At 45.8% G+C, this 22,284-nt stretch overlaps 1 protein-coding gene across 1 annotated transcript in view; it reads left to right on the plus strand.

Annotated features, from left to right (window-relative positions):
* The window catches only part of ANO3 (anoctamin 3), a 377,773-nt gene that overhangs the window by 227,179 nt on the left and 128,310 nt on the right, over positions 1–22,284 (plus strand). The window contains exons 11-14 of the mRNA XM_088470460.1: positions 4,167–4,288; positions 7,619–7,753; positions 11,307–11,403; positions 15,694–15,754. Of these exons, the coding sequence (XP_088326586.1) occupies positions 4,167–4,288; positions 7,619–7,753; positions 11,307–11,403; positions 15,694–15,754 (415 nt within the window). The remainder of the gene's footprint in view (positions 1–4,166; positions 4,289–7,618; positions 7,754–11,306; positions 11,404–15,693; positions 15,755–22,284) is intronic.

Genomic DNA, 22,284 nt, shown 5'->3' on the forward strand with positions numbered 1-22,284 from the left:
CCCTGTTGTGGGGATAGGGCATCGCCAAGCTGCAGCTGTTGATACCGATAGCTGCAGCTGGCAGAACGGTCACCCGAGCTGACCGTTCATACATTGCCCTGCCTATATGCGCTGCTATCTTGTAGATAGCAGCGCCGATAATTGCTGCCCAGCCCCCCAATCATACATGGGGGAGAAGTGGTTATGTGCACTGATACCGCTTCAGTGGTTAATTTATCTGCCCCATAATGCCACAATGTAGTAGCGCCCCTTATACACAATCATGGTAGGGCAGCCAGAGCACAACCGCAGGTGCCATCCATCCATCCTGGTCTTGCCACTGCCCGCTAAGCCAGTATCGCTGATCCTTCCTATGTCATTCCTAAGGCAGACACAAACAGCACCCAGGGAGAAATGCCCTTAAAATTGCTAGGGTGACACTATCCTGCATTACAGACCAGGGGTCAACCTAAGAGGGATACTACCAACTGGGAATGTTTTATTAACTCTACCCCTGCGGATGTACTAAACACTAGGGAATTTCAACAACTTCCCTAGAAAAAGGACAGCAACTACACTCCCCTACCAGCCTCTAGATTCTAATATGGAACGCAAATCTGCATATTGATTTGAAAATAAACCAGGAGTTCTCACGAGTGCGGCTCTCCTCAGTCTTCCCTCAGCAAGCGTCCACGTTCTCTGGCTTTGCCGCTGCCCGGGGTGATACATCGCACCAGGCAGCTCTTTCCCTTCTCATTTAGTCTCCGCGATCCTTTTCACTGAGAGCAGGGGGGAATCCTCCATGCATCGGTCTTCTGCGATGGAGTCCTCAGAGTCACAGGTTTCTCAGCAGCGCTGTCATCACGCTGCCTGCCCGCTGCTTCCGGCTCCTGCTATTGCCAGCTGCATGAGCTGCCACCCGATTGGAGCTGACAGCTCCGATTGTGGTAGGGCAGCCACTGCAGAGCTGCCAGAACTGTCCATCCATTCTGGTCCCGCCGCTGTCAGGAAAAGCCGGCCCTAGGCATGGAATGCATGCCCCTAAGCATTCCAAATGCCCTAGGCAATTGCCTAGTTTGCCTATGCCTAGGGCCGGCTCTGAGCCTAAGAGCAATATGGAAGGCTCTCTGAACACTCTCCAGGCTGCCGGGTGCTGTTCCAGACACCCTGTAAGCCACATGCAAATCCAAAGGATCAGGAAATGTGCCTTTCGCTCAATCTTGCATCTTGGTTTATGGTACAGTTGGCACATCACGGGTTACGGCCCTTCATTCTAATTTTCAGGTTCAAATTTAGCAAGATCCAGAGTATGCAAAAATCAGCAAAATTATGTTTGAGCATCTAAGACTTAAACCTGAAATATGGCATATAAAAGTAACGAGGACTAGCTCTGCTTTGTTCCATAGCGTATTGGTATATTTTATAAGCAGACTGTTTTCATAAATGCTATTAAGCATTGATTTTTCAGTCGCTATTGTCGATTTTCCAATCCCATCTTATTTTCAAGCAATAAATGTAAATTATACTCTATTTGTAATTGTTTGCACCTATTGCACTGCAAATCTGATAATGGCTTTTTAGATATGACATGATTTTACACAAGAAAGAAATGATAAAATTACCAAATCAGATGTCAGAAACAGTAAATTGGAAATCCAATTAATATTTGCAATAAAACTACACCTTACCTTAGATCATTAAAGGAGCACAAATTTTAATAAAAAAAACATTTACATTTTTATTAACACTATAATTTAGCCAGTGGCTTATCTATAATGGGTGCACAGTGTGCGGTGCACACGGGCCCCTGGGTCCAGGGAGGCCCACACCGCACACCCTGCACCCATGATTATGAATACTTACCTCTCCGAAGTCCCACGTTGGCTGGAGAGGCGCTACACAAAATGCCTGTAAAATGGCCGCCTGGAGTCTACTTAGGCTGTCAGTACACAGCAGCCGCCGGAGAGAGGGGAGGGGACCCCCGGATGGGGAGTGAACACGGGCCCCCTCCTCTCTTAATACGCCCCTGAATTTAGAGATGTGTGCCTACCTCCGTGTTTTGGTTTTGAATCTGGGTTTATCTTCGGGTTTTGGTTTGCAAAACCACCCTTAAGAGTTTTTGTTTTGGTTCTGGATTAAAAAAAAAAAAAAAATTATAAAAACTTGTTAAAAATAGCTAAAATCTTGTAATTTTTGCAATCCAAAATCTGAAACTCAGATTTAATATCCGAATTCTGAACTGCTGGAAGATCAGAACTGCAACTCGGGTTTATTCGGATCTCCTCAGGAGATTAGAAACGCGACTCGGCTCTGTCCGGATTCTCAAAATTCCGGGGGATTCGGATTTCTGGAGACCCGAACTGCACATCTCTATTATAATTCAGAAGCATAAAAGTTACATAAGAAAAAACACCACTCGTAAATGAATTCTCTATTTGGATTGAAAATGTTTCTAGTATAGACCTTCTGATAATTAAGCCAGAACCAATGTAAGTCCCATACTTAGTTCACACATGTACAGTATGTATCAACTATTACTTAAGTTTTCGCAAAGATCTACGATGTTACTTGAAAATCGCATCTGGTCCGTATTATTAACACAGTTTCACCATATGTATCAAACGGATTGAACGATGTATTTAAAGCGGTAATAAAAATAAAATTCTAAACCATTGATTAATTTGACTATTAGTAAAACTATGCCTTTGCAGGTTTTTTTAGTTTCACTTTTCATCTGTTCCATATGATTACTGCAGGTTCATGGAATCTGTGATTTACAACGAATGTATCAAGCTCCAAAAAATGTATTTTTTTATGAGCTTGTACTTCATAGCTACTGCTAATATCTATCAGCATTAGCAGACAGCGTTTGACAACTCTTTTTAGAGAGAGATCGGTTAGAAACCACAGATGATTAAGCCACCAATGGTTTAGCTTTGCACTCAAGAAGACCACAATCTGCATTTACCAATGGTTGTACACCTTCAGTTGCCTCTCTTTTATGGTAAAACGAGTTTCCATCGCCATCAGACTATTAATGGTTGCTAGATGTAGATATCCAGCCCTAGCTGTAAGCAAACAGCCACTATTACTGTTTCTGGGATACCATATTAATATTTAACAAATAATGTACATCTTAATGGAAATCAAGTCTTTAAGGTGTTCTTATTCACACATGGGTGAGATGCCTAAGTGTGTGTACTTAATACTCAAGTTATGTTATCAAACACTAACAGGTGACTGCACCACCAAGTAACATTACTGTAAGTAATGCTGGGCATACACGGCCAGATAAAATGCCTGTCAGACCTGTCAGAGAAATCTCACAGTGTATAGCCCGACATCTGCGCTCCGCCCCCGGGGGAGGAGACATTTCCCTGTTCCTTCCGTAGGAAGGAACACAGGAAATGTCTGTCTGTCAGCCGTGGCTGGGCATACACTGCCCGATGCGGCCAATAGTTTAACGGGAAATATCGCATCGGACGGGCATGCTGGACAATCCGGCATGACCGAGCAATATTTAACCCTCGGTCGCCCCCCCACACGCTACAATTATCGGGGCGATCCGCCGATATCAGGCGGATCGCCCCCGATAATTATAGCGTGCATGGCCAGCATTAGTAAGGTTTATACAAGTGTTTATGCTACTTGTATATTATTTACAAATAAAATTAATTTTCATCTAGTTTAAACTACAGATGTTCAGTTTTATTCAGTTATGTTTAGATCTAAAAAATGGCATCTTATTTGCTATACATCTCTTATGTGTTTGGGATAGCCAATAAGATATATCCGCACTTGCTCTAATTTGGCTAAAAGAACTAAGTCAAAACCAAACCGCTCATCTCTAGCTACAAAAATAGATGCGCTAAATTTTAGCAAACTTTGAATCAAAAATTCAATCAAATACATAAGTCAATTACATTTGCTGTGTGGTTGGGATAGGACTGAAACAAAATTGCACAAGAAAATTTTTTGTAGTTAAATGTGTAATTAGACAATCATTTGGCAGAACATTTTAGCATCTATATACTCCTCTGCAGATGATGCCCTAATTAAAGCCCCCTTATACCTAAACTTGTATAGAACAACAGACATGCTATTTTTCTACAACGAATTATATGGATGTGTTTCACTTTTGATTCTATTCACTATTTACTAATTTTGTCTTCAAATAATATTTCCAGGGGAGCCACAAGAGCAGACACCCCATCAAAACCCACGGTGCCCAAAACCACAGGCACCTACTGTACGAGCGGTGGGCTCGCTGGGGAATGTGGTACAAGTATCAGCCTCTGGATTTAATCAGGTATGTCTATTATTTTTTTTACAGCACAAAACCTAACATAGAAACCGCACAGTGACGCATTTTACTATAAATACAATGTTTAGTACAACAATAACAACTACGCTATAATATTTGAAAGTGATAAAGTTAAAGTATAATCTTATGAAAACTTTGGCCCGTATTCAATTTGAGGCGAAAAGTCCGGATCCGCAATGCTTTTTCGCCGATGACGTCATTTTCGTCTGTTTTGCTTTTACCCCGTATTCAATTTGAAAGACTTTCCGCCTAGGCAGAAAGTCAATGCAATGTACTAGGCGAAAAAGTTTCGCCTATGAATAGCAGGCGGAAAAAAGTGCAGAATTGGGGTTTTGGGGTGCAAAGTTGCGGGAACCCCCCTGCAGCCTTTAGACAGTCCCCCAAAGGTAAACTGTGTAAATTAAAAAAAAAAAAACACTTAAGGACACCCCTAAAAATTACTTTGAAAAAGGGGGCAAAAAAAAATGTTGGGGTACAAAGTTAAAAATTAGCGAACTTGACTCTCGGGGGGTCCCCAAGTATGACCCAAGTGTTTTTTTGATTGCAGGGGCTTGCGGAAGGTGGATTTTTCAAAATGTTTTAAACTTCACTTTAGCAACTTTTAAATATGCCAAATACCAAATACCTTCAGCAAGCCAAATCGGGGGGTACAATAGGGAACCCCCATGTCAGTGCATCTTTTGGGGGGTGTCAGGCTGATTTTCCCAAATCTGAGAGCACTTTCCAGCTGTTCAAGTTTCGTCGGGTCCCGTTTTCGCGTACTTTCAAATTGAATACGGGGTAAAGCGGGCACGCATGTGATACTTTTCCGCCTACAAACAGGCGAAGTAAGCGAAAAGTCCGGGACGCGAAAAAGTATCGCGGGTCTGCTCAAATTGAATACGGCTCTTTGCTGGGAAAGATGTGGCTCTTATATTGACCTGAACAGCCGCAAGTATGTCTTCTTTATACTTGTTTTTCACCAGCATTCTGGCTCACATGACCTCAGCCTTCTGTCTGTCTGGCACCCCGACACTTCTAATCTATTAATCTAGGAGGAGCTGAGTGGATATAGATTAGCAAAAGGGCTTTTATCGCTTGCTACCTCCTGTATTAGTGTATGGAGAGTTCAAATGTGCGAGCCAAAGTAGAGGTACTTTGAGTACATGAGAATAACTTGTATATACCGACTGAACCCAAACATCCCTTACTTTGACGGTCATGGTGTAACTAAATACAAGAGACAGTAAAAATTGGTTTATTTACAGTTTTTCTCCAAGACAAATATTAGTTCTGTGCTTTTGAACCTATTTGTATGGTGATGATTTAATCCTGTAGTTCAAGTTGACATCATCTGTGAAAGAACAGCATTTCTCCCCACCTCCATCACCTCCCCTTGGGAAGGGCCGGTCGGCCATGCTAAATGGTTCAGTAATGCTCTTGATTCTTGCAAAAATGAGATTGTGTTTAATTTATTCAAGTTAGAACCAAAACCGTCCGAAATCTACCATTATCGACATTGGATTGATGTAAAAATTCTGACTATTTATCATCCATCGGGTTTCAGCTTCAATTGCAACCCGATGTTGATGCCAGTGAGATTTTGCAACTCTAAATGCCGTCAGTTTTGATTTTCCAAATCAAAACCGACAGCAAGTAGAAGCGATAAACTTACGGCAAACCCTTTCAAGCAGAAGCACTGCACAGATCACTATAATTTGTGCAGGCTTTGTCACTGTAAACTGTAAAGAAAGGGTTAAATTCAAAGAATAAAATTGCGTAGGTCCCCCCCTAATCCCAGCCCCAGGCTTCTCACTTCCTATTTTCCCATACCAGCCCAGACTCAGAGATCCGGGGATGGTTACTGATTTGGGGGGGGCAGGCATTTTTTTTTTATTATTTTTAACTTTCTTCACTTTTTAAACTAACAAAGTCTGCACAGATCATAGTGATCCATGCAGTGCTTCTCTCAACACATTGTTTGCCTTAGGCAGGTATATTGTTTGAGTGGGGTAGTTGTCATTTTGTCATTGGGTTTTGGTCAGTTTCAAAACCGACCATTAGTAAATCTCTGGTTTCAATAGTCATCAATGTGAAAACATAGACTTTTGGACTTTAGTAAATGGCCGATTTGCAAAGCAACAGAAAATCTATCAAAAACAGCGAACCGACCTTTAGTAGGGGATGTAGTCTGGAAGCCGACGGTCTAAATGCCGACCGCCAGCTTCTAGACTGCTTTATCCCGACTAGGGATGAATGACAGGCGTCTAAATCTAGATGCCTGTCCTTTGCCCGACGTCGGGAGACCGGCGCCCGGCATACCGATCAAGCGGATGCCGGGCGCCGCAGCAGACAGCCGCGCGGGGGCGGAGGGTTAGGTTTAGGGCTCACGGGGGGGGGACTTAGGGTTAGGCACCCCCCCGGGAGGTTAGGGTTAGGCTAGGGGGAGGGAGAGTTAGGGTTAGGCACGCCCGTGGGGAGGTTAGGGTTAGGCACCCCCCGGGGGACTTAGGTTTAGGGGAAGGGGGGGGTTAAGTTTAGGCACTTAGAGGGGGGGTTAGGGTTAGGCACAGGGGGGGAGGTTAGGGTTAGGCACCTCCAAGGAGGGTTAGGGTTAGGGGGGTTAGGTTCGGTTAGTAAATAAATACTTACCTTTAGGACGATCGTTAGTTCCTCCTTTGTCGGGCAGCCGCAATACAATATCACATCCCTTTAGTAAATGTACCTCTTATTGTAATGGGATGAGATATGAGTTAGCATTTTGGGAAACATTCAAAGAATAGTGGGATTTTTTTACTTGACTTTCGCACTCTGATTTGTGCGCTGACTGTTATTTTTTTTTTTTACATCAAGGTGTGTTTTGTATGAGAAACAAAATTCCATATGCACATAATGATATTAAAATGACAAATGTATTAGATTAAATAAATACAGCCCTGTTGTCCCCTTGGATGACTAATGTAGGACATAAATGATGCAATAGTTCAGGAGACAAAGTAAATGTCATTAGTTAGGAGGATGATCCAGAACTGGGAGTGATATTTTTACATTTGCCGTTCCTGCATGGTCCTCTCACAGGCTGAAATCCCACAGACAGTATCCAACTTGCACAAACCCACCAAGAAAAAATATAATGTGTTTATGCAGCTGCTGCTGTGGTCATGACATTTGTATAAAAATATTGGTGTTTTGCTTTTACAGTTTGAAAATGGAACATGCATACTGTACAGTAGCTGAGCCTATAATGGAAGCGTTGCTTGTCTGCCTTCCCTTAACATCTTTGACCATTTTATCAATAAATTGTATATATTATTATTACCCTTATGTATTGCACAGGAGGTACTTTGGCGAGAAGATCGGCTTGTATTTCGCATGGTTGGGCTGGTACACGGGGATGCTGATCCCTGCCGCACTAGTCGGATTGTTTGTCTTTCTCTATGGATTATTTACCATGGACTCCAGCCAAGTAAGGTGAGAACTTCCTGCCTCTCGCTTACAACCACGGCACATGTAATAATAACTACCATGCAGCGTACCTTCAGGGTGTTTGTTGTCTGTTGTCTTTTTGTTTTCTTTTTTAAACGGTTATGTTTTTTTGTTGCATAAGGAGATGTAATGTTATCATAAGTAATGTGTTATCGTGCAGCACCATCCTGTGCAAAACCCAAGATCGGGGTGATATGCGTTGGTTGGTTTGATATATATCTCCGTAGCTGCATTTCAATCATCACACTGCTGCATAGAGAGCATTTTCAGTTACGATCACAATGGAGGTAGCGTCTATCCCTGTTCTCTGCATGCCGATTGTAAGCCACAAGAACCACTATGAGAGAATGGCCATAGTAACATGAGCAGCATTGCATTCTGCAATCCGGATTAACAAGACAAATGGACTCATTATCTCAGTAAGCAAAGCTCTGCTTCAGATCATATCATCAGTACTTTGCGGTAAAACGAATATCCTCTTCGCTTATCTATTTGCTTGAATGATGCTGCATGATAACACTTAAAAACCTAACGGATAACAGAGTAATACATCAATGATGACATTCAATTTGAATCAATGTTTTGCTGGACATCACCGCCTGTTCACATTAACCTCCATTATGGTAAACAATCTATTTTCAAAGGTATTGGGGACCTCATTCAGAGTCGGTCGCGAGCGCCGATGCGCTCGTAACCGACTTGATGGTTTGGCCTGCGCGCGCAGCGGCCGCACAGCGCGTGCGCAAGCCCTGGAGCAACAGAGAAACTCTTCCGCTCCGGAACTTGTTACCAAAGGGGCAGCTGTCGATGTTGATCGACAGCTGCCCCTGTTTGGTAGGTGGGCCGGGGGGGGTGGTTTCCAAAACGGACGCCTTTGCGAACGCCTGCCGTTTTGTGGGCGGCCGCACTGACACCATTAGTGATGTCAGTGGGGAGCTTCCTGATACATCAGACCCTAGGGTCTGGTCGTAAGCCCCGATGGTCGCGATGGTGATCACCATCGTGACCATCAACCTGGTCGGTCGTTAAGCTGTGGGTGGTAACCAACAGCTTAACCTACGACCAGGAGGCCGCACTTCAATAATGAAGCGGCCGCCCTCATTCAGAACGAGCAGTCGCTTCTTGCGACTGCCTCTGAATGAGGTCCTGAGTGCTCAGGAGCTCATTCGGAGTCGGTCGTGAGCGTTGAGCGCTCACAACCGACTTGATGTTGCCTCACAGCACATGCACACGACGGAGCCGGCTCCGTAGTGCGCATGCACGAGACCCAGCTAACGACGGGCGCTCCGTCGTTAGGGGTCTCGTAGCCATGCGGCCGGCGGTTCGATTCCCGTCAGCGGCAGCCCGACAGGAGCGGAGTTAGAAGCAGCGGAAGCCCGACAGCGCTGGAAATTCCGATCGTGGATAGGTAAGTATCTACTAACCTAACCCCCCTAACCCTAACCCTCCTTAGGGGTGCCTAACCCTAACTTCCCCCCCAAGTGCCTAACCCTAACCACCCCCTTCCCCGCTGCCTAAACCTAAGTCCCCCCCGGGGGTGCCTAACCCTAACCCTCCCTCCCCCTAGCCTAACCCTCCCGGGGGGGTGCCTAACCCTAAGTCCCCCCCGGGAGCCCTAAACCTAACCCTCCCCCCCCCGCGGCTGTCCGCTCGCGGCGCCCAGCATCACTAAGATCGGGATACAGGGCACCGGTCTTCTGGCGTTGGGGAAATGCGGACGCCCGGCATTTCACCCTTGCCGGGATATGACAGTCGGGAAGCCGGCTGCCGGTATTTAGGCAGTCGGCTTCCCGATTGCTTCCCCTCGTAGCAGACGGGGCGAGTTGTCGATGTTGAGTGACAGCTCGCCGAGTTTGCTGTGCGGGCCGGGGGCGTGTCCGGCCAAACGGAGGCGTTCCAGTAGGAACGCTTGCCGTTTGGGGGCGGCCCCACTGACATCATTGCTGATGTCAGTGGGGAACTTCCTGCTCAAACAGAGTAGGAAGCTCCCTGGGGCTTACGAGTGCCCAGACACTAACCTAGGGTCTGGTCGTAAGCCCCGATGGTTGCGTTGGTCTTGACCATACCATCGCGGCCATCACCCATGTCGGTCGTTAGAGCTCTGGATTCAGAGCGACCACTTGCATCTAACGACCGCCTCTGAATGAGGCCCCCAGTGCCTTTGCCTGACCATTCCGGATGTCTTTGTGGCCATCGTGCATAATTTAATTCTTCCAATATGGGTGGTATTCAATTGGCTAATTGCCGCACTAGAGCAATTAAATTAGCGGGGATTACCCCGCGCATCAGAACCCACAGTCGGACTAAACCTCGCAGCTCTATGAGTCCACGGAAAAAAAACATAAAATCAGGCTCGTGTGGGGGGAAAAACTCCAACGGTTCCACAGTTTACACGGAATCGGTGGGTTTCCGAGTCTGAATCCCAATTTTTCGGCGCAGGAAAAAGGCTATTTAATCGAATAGCCTTTCCCGCGCCGCAGGGATTTCAGCCGGTAATTAGTCATGGGGGAGACCTTGCGGCTAATCGAATACCCCTCTATGTCTTCATGGTTTGTGTAATTACAGTCAGTTGTATATAATCTGCTAGAAAGCAATTTCTCTGTGTGACTTGGCCACTTACCACTGGAAATCTCCTCGTTGTCCAGCTACATACATTAAATGAAATATGTTAAATATGTTAGGTAAATACTCTCATTTTCCAGGAAAAAGTTACTGTATGTGAAGTGCCTTTGTCTGGCTGTCTGGTGAGAATCCACACACACTGCTAAAAATGTAAATGCTTTATATTGTCACTGCGGGATGTGGTTATAATACCGACGGCCGGGATGCATCTGTTTAAATCCCAGCGTCAGAATCCCGACCCGGGACTAAACATAGGCAGCTGAATCCTGACGCCAGCCTATATACTGGCGCCAGAATACCAAAACACGGCATCCCGATCGTAGGCAAGCCTTAGCTGTTAGCCGCGGGGTGTTTAGGTTTAGGCACCACTGGGGGGTTAGGGTTAGGCTTTGTGGGGGGGGGGAAGGTTAGGGTTAGGCAACACTGTGGGGATTACGGTTAGGTACTAAGGGGGGACCGTTAGGTTTAGGCATCAAGTGGGGAACGTTAGGTTTAGGCACTAATAGAGAGTGTTAGGGTTATGGTTCGGGGTGGGGAGTGTTAGGTTTAGGCACCAAGAAGGGAGGGTTAGGGGGAGAATGGGGGGTTAGTATGTCGGGATGCCGAGCATCGGGATGCCGCTGTCGGCATTTTGACAGAAGGCATCCCGGCTGCCGGTATTTCATATCCAACCCGTTACTACAATGTGTCTCTGTTGCATAGGGCTGTACACTGTTATATACTGTTGGTCAAGCATGAGTTTATGGTGTAGTGCTGTGTATTTTTCAGTACCAGACATGCTTTTTCTGTGGCATGTACCAAGCAAGGATTAAATGTTTCATTTTGGCCGTTTATATATAATAAAAAAATATATATGTTATTACGCTATTACTCTGATTTATGATTCCTATTGTTATATGTTTTTTCTTTATGGCAGTATAGAGATCTGTGAGGCGAATGACACTATCATGTGTCCGATGTGTGAGAAGAACTGCACACTGCAGAGGCTGAATGAGAGCTGCATATATGCAAAGGTAACATCCCATCATAGCAGTGATGAATGAATATTCATGAGCTCACAGGCTTTATTTCTGCAATATAGGTCATATGGTTATTTCTCTAGTGGAGTATGCAGAACCTGTTCCAGAGCAGCATTGCTAGCGTGCATACTACAGTACATAGCGTGCCAACTAATTATGTAGATAGAGCAATAGTCACTCCAAAATGATTTCTTAGGCTATTCCAATATGAACAGGATAGGTGATACGGGTCTGGTATGTTAGATCGACAGTTATCATGTCGACATGCATCTGTATGCGGCTGACATGTCAACATACTGTCGACAAAATGTCCCTGGTGGTCTAGTGGCGTTCTAGCTGGTTCTGGTGTGTCCAGCGCATATCTACCTACTTTCCCAGAACCTGCTGGAGGCTCACGATTTTTCGGGTAGCCTCCCGCACCTCCAGAAGAGTAGGCACTTTTCCCGCATCCCACCCACTGCATAGTGAAGTGGTCAGAATGGGAAGAATCTTACCACGAATCCGAGGTCCATCGGGAGGGGTTTAATGACGCGATTCTATAATCACGTAATTTAGCTCTGGCCCCTATTCAAACGTGCACGGGTCATGGTATTTCAATGCGAGTGGCCAGATAACGCGATAGTCCGGGTCCTCCCCCATCACTGCCCACCTGCATATAGGGATGGAGTCACTTCATATGGTGGTAAGTATGATCCAGTGTCATCTTGCAGGTCCCGGCGGTCATGTGAGGAACAGTACCAGCGTAGACGTCTGAGGAGCGACAATCCGGTAAGTGTTTTTCCCCCTAACCCTAATCCCTAACCCTCCCCCTAATGCCTAACCCTATCCCCACCTACAGCCAAACCCTAATCTCTCCCTAGTATCCAATCCTAACCCCCCAGCTACAGCCTAAACCTAATCTCCCTCTAGTGCCTAACTCTAACTCTCCACCTACAGCGTAACCCTAATCTCCCCCTAGTATCCAATCCTAACCCCCCAGCTACAGCCTAAACCTAATCTCCCTCTTGTGCCTAACCCCCCACCTACAGCCTAACCCTAATCTCCCCATAGTGCCTAACCCTCCCGATGGCACCTAGGGCCTGATTCAGAGCCGCTCGCTCTGACAGAGCGCTTGCACTGAATCAGGGCCGGGCTTTTTTTTTTTGGAGCAGACTCTTGGCCGCTCGCCTAGCTGTGGGTGACCACCCACAGCTATAGCGAGCGGCCATGATGATGGTCGCGATGGTCAAAACCATCGCGACCATCGAGCTTGCGACGAGACCCTTGTGGTCGGGTCTCGTTCATCGCAAGCCCCAGAGAGCTTTCGGCTCTAACAGAGCAGGAAGCTCTCCACTGACATCGCTTGTGATGTCAGTGGGGCCGCCCCCAAACGGCAGGCGTTCTCATGGGGACGCCTCCGTTTGGGCAGCCACCCCCTCCGGCCCGCCCACCAAAGGGGGCAAGCTGTCACTCAACATCAACAGCTCGCCCCCTATGGTGCGAGACCCGGAGCAACGGATTGCCCGTCGCTAGCCGGATCTCACGCATGCACATGACGGAGCCGGCTCCGTCATGTGCATGCGCTGTGGGCCACCATCGACCCAGTTGCGAGCGCTCAGTGCTTGCGACCGGGTCTGAATCAGGCCTCTAGTCCTACTCATCTGCATTCTGAGAATGGCGACATGGTGCCTGTCAATATGTTGAACCATGTTGACATTCTAATGTTGACACTGTGGTGTTGAGTTTTTTGGTAACCGTTGACCATGTGACTGGATCCCGGTAATACTACCTTTGAGCATTCCTAGTATCTATATTGCTTGGTTTACAACATAAAGACAGACAACTTTTACTCCACTCCCACTGAAAAAAGCTGTATATATCATTTAACGTAATATGCTATATTTACCACTATATTTTTATGTGTAAACGCTTCTTAGGCACAGCATTAACCCTCCTTGCTTTAGATATCATTGATTCCTATGAATAAACCAGCCACTATACACAAAGTGTTTGTAGGGAACACTAAGCATTATCCTTTGTGGTGCATTACTAAGGACATTTTGTGTGTGCTTTGGGCCTGATTCAGCAAGAAACGCAGTTGCTTATACGCACGCAATCGGCCGATTGTTGTGTTCTGCGCATGTGTATGTAATTAGGACTGCGATCGCAGAGACTATGCAGACCCATGGCAGAGTGATTGACAGGAAGTGCCATTTGGGGGTGGTGATGGGGGGGTGGTCGGCGGAACGCAGGCGTGCCAGTGCTTTTCAACGTCGTTTCAGGGGTGTGCATACACTGCATAGATTAGCCACTGCGATACCATACGGAGCCTGAAGCCTCATAGCGTGCGCTGAAGTAAGCAATTCCTGAGTGACCTGCCTTAACTGTGCGTGAGGCTTCGATGGTACTCGATTATACTGATGTCTTCGCAGTCTTGCTAAACATTACAGATGTGCGTGTGGGTGAAGTGGGCGTCCTTATGTAGTTCTTCGGCGGCATTGCGATCGCTATGGATTAGCATAACTTTGACGTAAAACCGTGCGCACGCTATATCACAATCCATAGCGAATCAGGCCCTTTGTCTGTATCTTCACTGGAGCCAGTGATCCCTAATGCAAAAAGTGATAAACTGGCGGTATGTATATAAATATGTATATATGTGTGTATGTATGTATGTATGCCCTGTATGTATGAATTCTGTCACTGCAGTGCTATGATTTCTAGGCATTACTATAAATCACCAAGGCAGGCTTCCCTGTTACTAATAATGAAGCAGTGGAATTTGTGCTATTAATGAAACCGCACAGCTATTAAATGGATAATTATGGTAATAAAATCAGTCCATTAACAGAATTCCTCTTACACAGTCAGTGACATGAATATACAGGTTAAAACCTTGATGACTTAAGGCATGACATATAAATATATTATTATTATTATCCTTTATTTATATTGGGCCACAAATGTTCCGGAGCACCTTACAAAGTACATAAACAAATAAATAAACAAGAAACCAGTGACTTACAGTACAATACAGTGCAGGACAAGGACATGGTTTATACACATTGCTGCATTAGCGATCATGACACTCAAAATAAGAAGCAGGGAGTCATCAATCAAGTGTTAGGTGCCCTAGTGGGGAGTAAGGAGTAGAAGAAAGTATAAGTAAGGAGAATATACATATATTGATTTGTTAAGTCTGCACTCACAACCAGTGGCGGATCTTACCTAAGGGCTGTGAAGCTGCGGCCCCTCCAGTAAAATCCTCTACTATTCAGTGAGCCGGTGCCGTCCGTGACTGCACTGGCTTCACTGTGACTGGAGGTGCTTCCTATTGGAAGAGCCACCTGCCAGTCACACTGAAGACAGGCAGCCAGTGGGGAGGTGTCTCCTCCCCCTGGGACTGCCAGTCCGGGCTGCGATCAGCAGAGAGCGGCTTCCAGTGGAAGCCGCTGCTCTGCCTATCGGGCAACCCTACAGGACTTCTCGGGACTGCCCTGAGAAGCTGGTGTTAGGCGTGCGCAAGCGTGGCGCCACCGCTGCTCATGCACATGCACAGGTCCCGATGCCTGCCAAATTAATTTAGAAGGTGCCGGGACCCAGGCCAGCAGCAGAAGCGGCAGCCCCCCTCAGGTAAGAGGGCAGGAGCCGCTGCTTGCTCACATCCGTTATAGCACAATCCAAGGTTCCAACTAATAGTCCAATAGTAGCTTTAAACAAAGCAATGAGAGCACTCACCACATTTCCAATTGAAGTGATAATTTATTGAAAATCTTCCAACCATCATATCGTCGACGTTTCGACCCACGCAGGGGCCTTTGTCAAGACACATCACAAGGGCAATATCAGCTTAGTGTGCAGGACATGTTCCCAACCCGGTCACTAGATAATAACCCATATAGAGATATTAATCATAACGTGTCTCCCAACGGTCATGATCTCTGAGTCCTGTATATAAATGTCTTTCTATTATTGTTGGAAGAACTAGGGTAAGAGAATCTGAGAATCAATTTGCTGTTGTGTTTTCCCAAATGTCAGACGGCTTAGAAGTTAGAACAAATTATACCTTTCAAAAATGTTGACTTCAAGTCCACCTAGAATTGAACAATTCTTACAAAAAAAGAAACTTTACCGTGTAGAAAATATTATGCCTGCAAGAACAGCTTGTTACTGTTAAATTAAATTATTGTACAGTACATATTTAAGTGTACCTGCCAAAACTTTTAGTGAGAAAATATATTTCGATATTAAGAACACAGGTTATACCAATACAGTATATGTTGACGTTTGTGTTCCTGTTTTCAGGTCACTCATTTATTTGACAACGGAGGCACAGTATTCTTCGCTATTTTTATGGCAATATGGGGTAAGTGTATATATTGTGTTACATGTGTAAGCCCAATACATCTAGGGACAGGTTTAAATCAACACGAGCTGCTGTCGGCAGGTCCCGATGCTACCGGTTACAGTAGCTGGATTCTATTTGCAGCTTCATAAGTTGCGATCAAAATCTAACTTCTACAATTAACGCATGGAAGCCGCAGAGATCCGTTCTGCTGACTTGCGCAGATAATTGAATCTACCCCTAAGAACATAATGACATTCTCCTAAGTAGAATATTTAATCATACATTACATTACGTGGGTTTATTTACGAAGTCTCAGGTTGGTTGTAAACACCAACGCTTCTGTTTGTGTTTATGCCCAATAATTAAAAGGGCATAAACACGAACAGAAGTGTCGGTTTGTAAATAAACCCCTACGATCTGCGGATCTGTAATGCATCTATATATTCTGCATTTTTTTCTCTACCAATCGCATTTCAAGGTACATGTTTGTTTATTACATAGTCTCTGGACAGTCTATCTGTTTCTATGTTTGTGAGATGATGTGTGCTGTGGGAAATGTACATGTTGGAAACTCACTATAAAATCTAGGGGTCTATTTACTATGCAGTGTTAGGAGACAGAGTGAAAAGTGATAAGGTGCCAGCCAATCAGCTCCCAACTGTAATTTTTCAAACACAGCCTGTGAGATGGCAGTTGGGAGCTGATTGGCTGGCACCTTATCATTTACTTATCACTTTTCGCTCTGTCTCTTATCACTGCTTAGTACATAGACCACCTAATCTCCTAACACTTGATGATCACCCTCTGTTTTTTTAACGTTTCACTTTTTCTTCTAAAATTCAATTAAGATTATCATATTATTATGTATATGGCTGAAACTAACCATGACAGGAAGGGATTCATCTCTCTTTGTTACATGTGTTACTTTTGCGTGTTTGCAGCTTTTTATTACATTTGTAGAACTACGCCTAGAAATGGACTGCCAATTGGAAGTCTAAGGATGAACCCTGATCTTAGGACTCTCCCCCTTGACTTCAAGTCCTTCTATTGTTCTAGGTCTAAAAATAAAATACTGTGTGCCCTTTCACGAAACAGAGTACGCTCTTGTAAATGCACCCTCACCGCAAGGAAATCTTGTTTGTACACTTCATTGCAAAGTCGGTACACTCTTGTTAGTCATTCACTGTTAGCAAGGAACGCTTTTGCTCTGCTGAATTCCTTCAATTGGGTGGTGCCAGCTTTTTCACAGATGCCGCCATTTTGTTTCACAAATCCATGCACTTCAGCTTAAAACTGTTAGAATTGGAGAGCGCTACTGCGCAGCCTCCAATATGGCCCCTCCGGGGATGATGCTTCATTCCCTTACCAAGATGGCCGCCAGTACTATTACTGCACATGCGCAGCACCCACTTGCTTACTGTGTATAAGTGACATAGTGAGAGACGGACATCTTCCGTTTAGCTCCAGAGACCTGCGACCTTTCCCCCGTATTGACCGCTGTTCCAGCACCTGCACCGCTACCACATACCTGAGAAAGTCACCAGCTGGTAATCTGCCTAATCTCAGCTCTGCTTCATACTCCTCCTCTACCAGTGTTACAGTGAGTACGATCGTACTATCACTTGCATAATAAACCACACTGTCTGGTCAAGCTACCCTGGACTGGTTCTTGGGTCATCTTGCAATCTGTTGATGTGTACATTCAACTCTGCTAAAACCACCAACCGTACACACATTTCCAACAGAAACTAGATGCACTTACACAAATATAGGTGTGTACAGGGCCGCCAAACGCTACATGGACCTTTTCTCATGTCCTAAGCTGTTCTTGCAGCTTCAGCAGAAGCCAGTTCTGTGCACACAACCTTGGGGTGGTGTCAGAGCATGGCCAATAACAACTGAGAACTATCACCCATCCACAAAATGGCTCAAATGGGGCCATGGACTGCTTAGGCCCAAAGGAAAGCCTGGTACTTTCATAAATGACCTGCAATGTAGCTATTGGTCATTATTAGCGTTGAGCATCTACTACTACTTTATTGATATTAGTGCTAAATTTTCAAATCTGGGAATGTTGCTGCTGCATGATGTCACAACATACATATAGCTACCGGGCTGGTATCAGGGCCTGCTCCACAAGGGCACCAGGGTCCGGCTGTTGAAGATCCCTGCCCTCCACCCACCCGCTGTAGTTAGTATTTGAAGTACAGGAAGAGGGCGCAGTGAGGGAAGGGGCGGAGGGGGAGCACGGGACGGTACTGGGTGCCGAGACACCTGGCACCGGCCCTGGCTGGTATGCACACTGATGCTTTGCTGCTAATGTCCTGTACAACATCCATGAGACTATGAACCCTACCATGCTGGCCACCTCTTCTGCCCACTTTTAATCTGGTATGTACAGAATGCAGGGCTTAATTTAAGATTAAGGCCCGTACTCAATTTGGAGCGAAATTTCCGAGGCCGGACTTTTCGCTGTCATCGGAGGTTTGCCGTCGAAAACTTATCACGCGCATCCCCACTTATCCCCATATTCAATTCCAAATCGGTGAAAACGGGACCCAGCGAAAACGAAATTGTCGAAAAGTCCGTCCATTTTTGGGGAAATTAGCCTGACAGCCCCCAAAAGATGTTCTGACATGGGGGTTCACTATGGGTACCCCCGAATAGCCCTGCAAAAGCTATTTGGGGTCTTTTAATGGTCTCAATAGGCACTATTTAGCATCTTTGGGACAGTGGTGAAGAATAGCATTTTTGGGGGGGAAATAAGTAGTCCCTTCAAATTTGGGATACATGAAAATGGGTGTAAGCATATTTTAAAATTCAAGCATTAAAAAGCACCAATAACGCACCTTCAGCAAGCATCTGCAATAAAAAAAAAAACCACCCCCATACTTGCAGATTCCCCGAAAAGGCTATTTTGCTGGGTTTTGAAGTTGTACCCCACTTTGAAATTTTTTGCCCACTCTTTCAAAGTGCTTTTTTGGGGTGTCCTTTGTTTTTTTCTGCATTTTTTGATGCAGTTAGCATCAAGGGGGATGTCCAATGGGTGCAGGGTGGTTGCCGCAAGTTTGAACCCCCAAACCCCAATTCTGCACATTTTTCCGCCAGGTATTCATTGGTGAATCTTTTCCGCTGGTTACAAGGCGCAAACTTTTTGCACCGGCGAAAAGTCGGACAAATTGAATACAGGGATAAGTGGAATCTGCGAAAATTATGTCATCAGCGAAAAAGTTTTGCCGAGAACGGCTTTTAGCTCCAAATTGAATACGACCCTAAAGGTTTTTAAATTTAATGCAATTAAATTCTTAGGGTCCGAGTAACCAAATCTGAATCCTTAATTTCCTGTGCTATTATTGAGCAAACACAAAATAAGTTTCAGATGTCTCATAGTATTTGATATTTCATTAATAAATACTCAACTATAGATTTGGTGTATTGGTACTTTCAGCAGCTTAGTATATCAGCTTATATGGGCAGGGCCCTTCTCTCTCTTGTTCTTCCCTGGTACCCTTCATGGCACCAGTGCTCCGCTCTAGTCTCCTGCTCTCCTTTAGTGACTGTCTGCTCACCTATACGTTGGATACAGGATCACTGAGTACAGGGCTACTTGTGCTATGTTATGGCGCTGTGTAATGCACCTATACGCTGATACTCTGTTACTGTAAAATGTTTTCTACAGTATGTTAACCCTGTACAGCTCTGCATATGCTTTGTGGCGCCTTATGAATAAAAGTTAATAACAGCTCAACAGGTTTCTAAATGCTGTATGTATGCTGGGAATATTCCTTTATAGCAAAGATTAATGTATCTTTTGGTGAGACAGTCCTGCTTTTCGAGAACTGTACCCCCGTCCCACCCATGCACTGCTGTGTCTGGCGCAGAGGGGGTGGTGGTTTAAGGTTGGGGGAGAGCACATCGCCACTGCAGCAGGTAAGCAAAGCAAGATGAGCCTGTGCGTAGCCCAGCAGCTCAAAGAGCTTTAGGCACGTCCCCAGAATGCTGTAAATGGATGTGATGCAAGGCCACGCCCCTTTCCACTAGGCCATGCCCCTTTTCCGAATGTGCTCATATTAGCCGCACACTTGGTTTTCCCTCCTTCTTAATCCCATATGCTGTGAGGTACTGTACGTATAGAGAAAACATATTTATTGAACAGTGGTTTTAACTGCTTGGCAAACTATCAACCGGGTGCCATTGTGTTCTCCCTCTCCCCTGTGTTACTGGGGGATAGGTACACTGAGGTAATTTATTTGCTGTGGAACTACAGTACAAGTTCCATTGTACTCAGTTAGTCTTTAGTGTACTTGGTTATGCTAGGACGTTTAGTTCAATATCAACAGGATATAAAAACATGAGAAAAAAAAACAATAAAAATAAATATAAAAGTGCATAACTTTATGCACAACTCCGATGTTTAATGGTCAGTGCATGCGCAGGATCTGTACTGCACATGTGCCGATCACTAAAAGCGACGGTGGTCTCCGCCCCCCCTAAGCTGCTGCGTGTTTGACAAGATGCGACTGTTCAGGGGTGAGGAAGGAGTGGGGCATGTTTTCAATGTATCCATTTTACTGCTGGCTTTGTGTGTGTGTGTTATTTTACTTTATTGTATTTATGGGTTTTCACTAGTCTTAACAGTCATAATTTTCTGCTCACCAAGCATCAGCGAGGCCCACTAAGTTTAAGTAACTAGCCTGCAGCCCTCAGGGGGGGACAGATAGAGCCCCCAGCAGCAGCCTGGGAGCCATTAAATCTCCTCTGCCCAACACTGCTCAGGGTAAAGCTGAGAAGACACCCCAGAAGTCATAAGGGTTTTGTTTTGTATAACAGCATCATGCAACTCATGCCGAAGCATAAGCGGATCCAGAAAGAACCTTTTCAAGGGTATTATATCTCTTCCCAAATGCACCCATAGGTATAGACAACTAGACTATTCTCCCAGCCCGTTTTCTATATTAATTTCCCAGCCACTGGCCAGAGGTTGGTACTTAGGGTCTGATTCAGACCTGCTCACAAGCGCATAGCGCTCGCATGCGGGTCGGTGATGGGCCACTGCGCACGTGCAGCGTGCGCACTGCGCGTGCACGAGCCCCGGAGCAAGCGCAAAAAGCACTCGCTCCGTTGCTCGCATCCAAAAGGGGTGGCTGTCGATGTTGATCGACAGCTCGATCAACACTCGTGATGTCAGTAGGTGGACTTCCTGCTCTTTTAGAGCAGGAAGTCCACTGGGGCTTGCGGCCACGAGACCCTCCCGTAAGGGTCTCGTCGCAAGCCCGATGGTCGCGATGGTCTTGACCATCGCACCCGTCACCTGGCCGCTCGCATAAGCTGTGGGTGGTCATTCACAGCTATGCGAACGGCCAAGAGGCCGCAACTTAAAAAACAAGCGCCCGCCCTGATTCAAAGCGAGCGCTTGCTTTTTGTGAGCGGCTCTGAATCAGGCCCTGAGTGTGTGGGGCCTACTATTAGTGCTGTCCCATACAAAAAAATTCAGCACCAAGTTACATTTTTTTTTTAAAGAAGTAACAGCATTGTAAATGTTACCCATATATTAGAGCAGTTCTGAAACTTGGTGCCATGGGGCACTTGCGGGGTGCCACAGGTTGGCGGTTCAGGACCAACTAAAATGATTTATGGTCCATGTGATAACCGGTGACTGTCAATTATATAATATGTGGACAAATAAAGGGCCTGATTCAGACGCGCTGAGCAAGCGGGTCAATGTTGGCCCAGTGCGCATGCACACGACGGCTCCGTCGTACGCATGCACGAGACCCGGATAGCGACGGGCAAGCCGTCGCTCCAGGTCTCGTACCAAAGGGGGCGTACTGTCGATGGTGAGTGACAGCACGCCCCCTTTGGTGGGCGTGCCTTGGGCATGGCTGCCCAGACGGAGGCGTTCCCATGAGAACGCCTCCCGTCTGGGGCCGGCCCCCCTGACATCACAAGTGATGTCAGTGGGAGTGCTCTCGGCTCTGATAGAGCCGAAAGCATTCCAGGGCTTGCGGCAACGAGAACCTACCACAAGGGTCTCGTCGCAAGCCCGATGGTCACGATGGTCTTGACCATCGCGACCATCTTCGTGGCCACTCGCTATAGTTATACGAGCGGCCAGGAGGCTGCTCTAAAAATTAAGAAGGACGGCCCTGATTCAGAGCGAGCGCTCTGTCAGAGCGTCCGGCTCTGAATCAGGGCCAGAATCGTAACCCTGTCCACCACCTCATAACCAAACCGAAGGATGACGTAGAAACACAATCTATTAATTTGGTAATTTTTGCAGGATCTCTCAATAAGAAACTTTTGGCCTGAGGGTGCCGTGAAAAAAAATGCCGATACCTTACAGTGCTGCGATTCAAAAAATGTTTGGTAACCACTGCATTGAGGTATATAAATATAAGTATGCTGCATAAATACACCTAGGACATGTACTTTCTACAACGTGTATGAGTCCTCCTGATTTTGTTGACCTTATGCATTGTTTCATCTCTATCCTGAGAAACAATCATATCATAGCTAACAAAAATAAGTGACGCCTTCCCTATCTTAGT

Source organism: Taudactylus pleione, unplaced genomic scaffold (genome assembly GCF_031769625.1).
Source record: "Taudactylus pleione unplaced genomic scaffold, aTauple2 ptg000100l, whole genome shotgun sequence".
Taxonomy (NCBI): domain Eukaryota; kingdom Metazoa; phylum Chordata; class Amphibia; order Anura; family Myobatrachidae; genus Taudactylus; species Taudactylus pleione.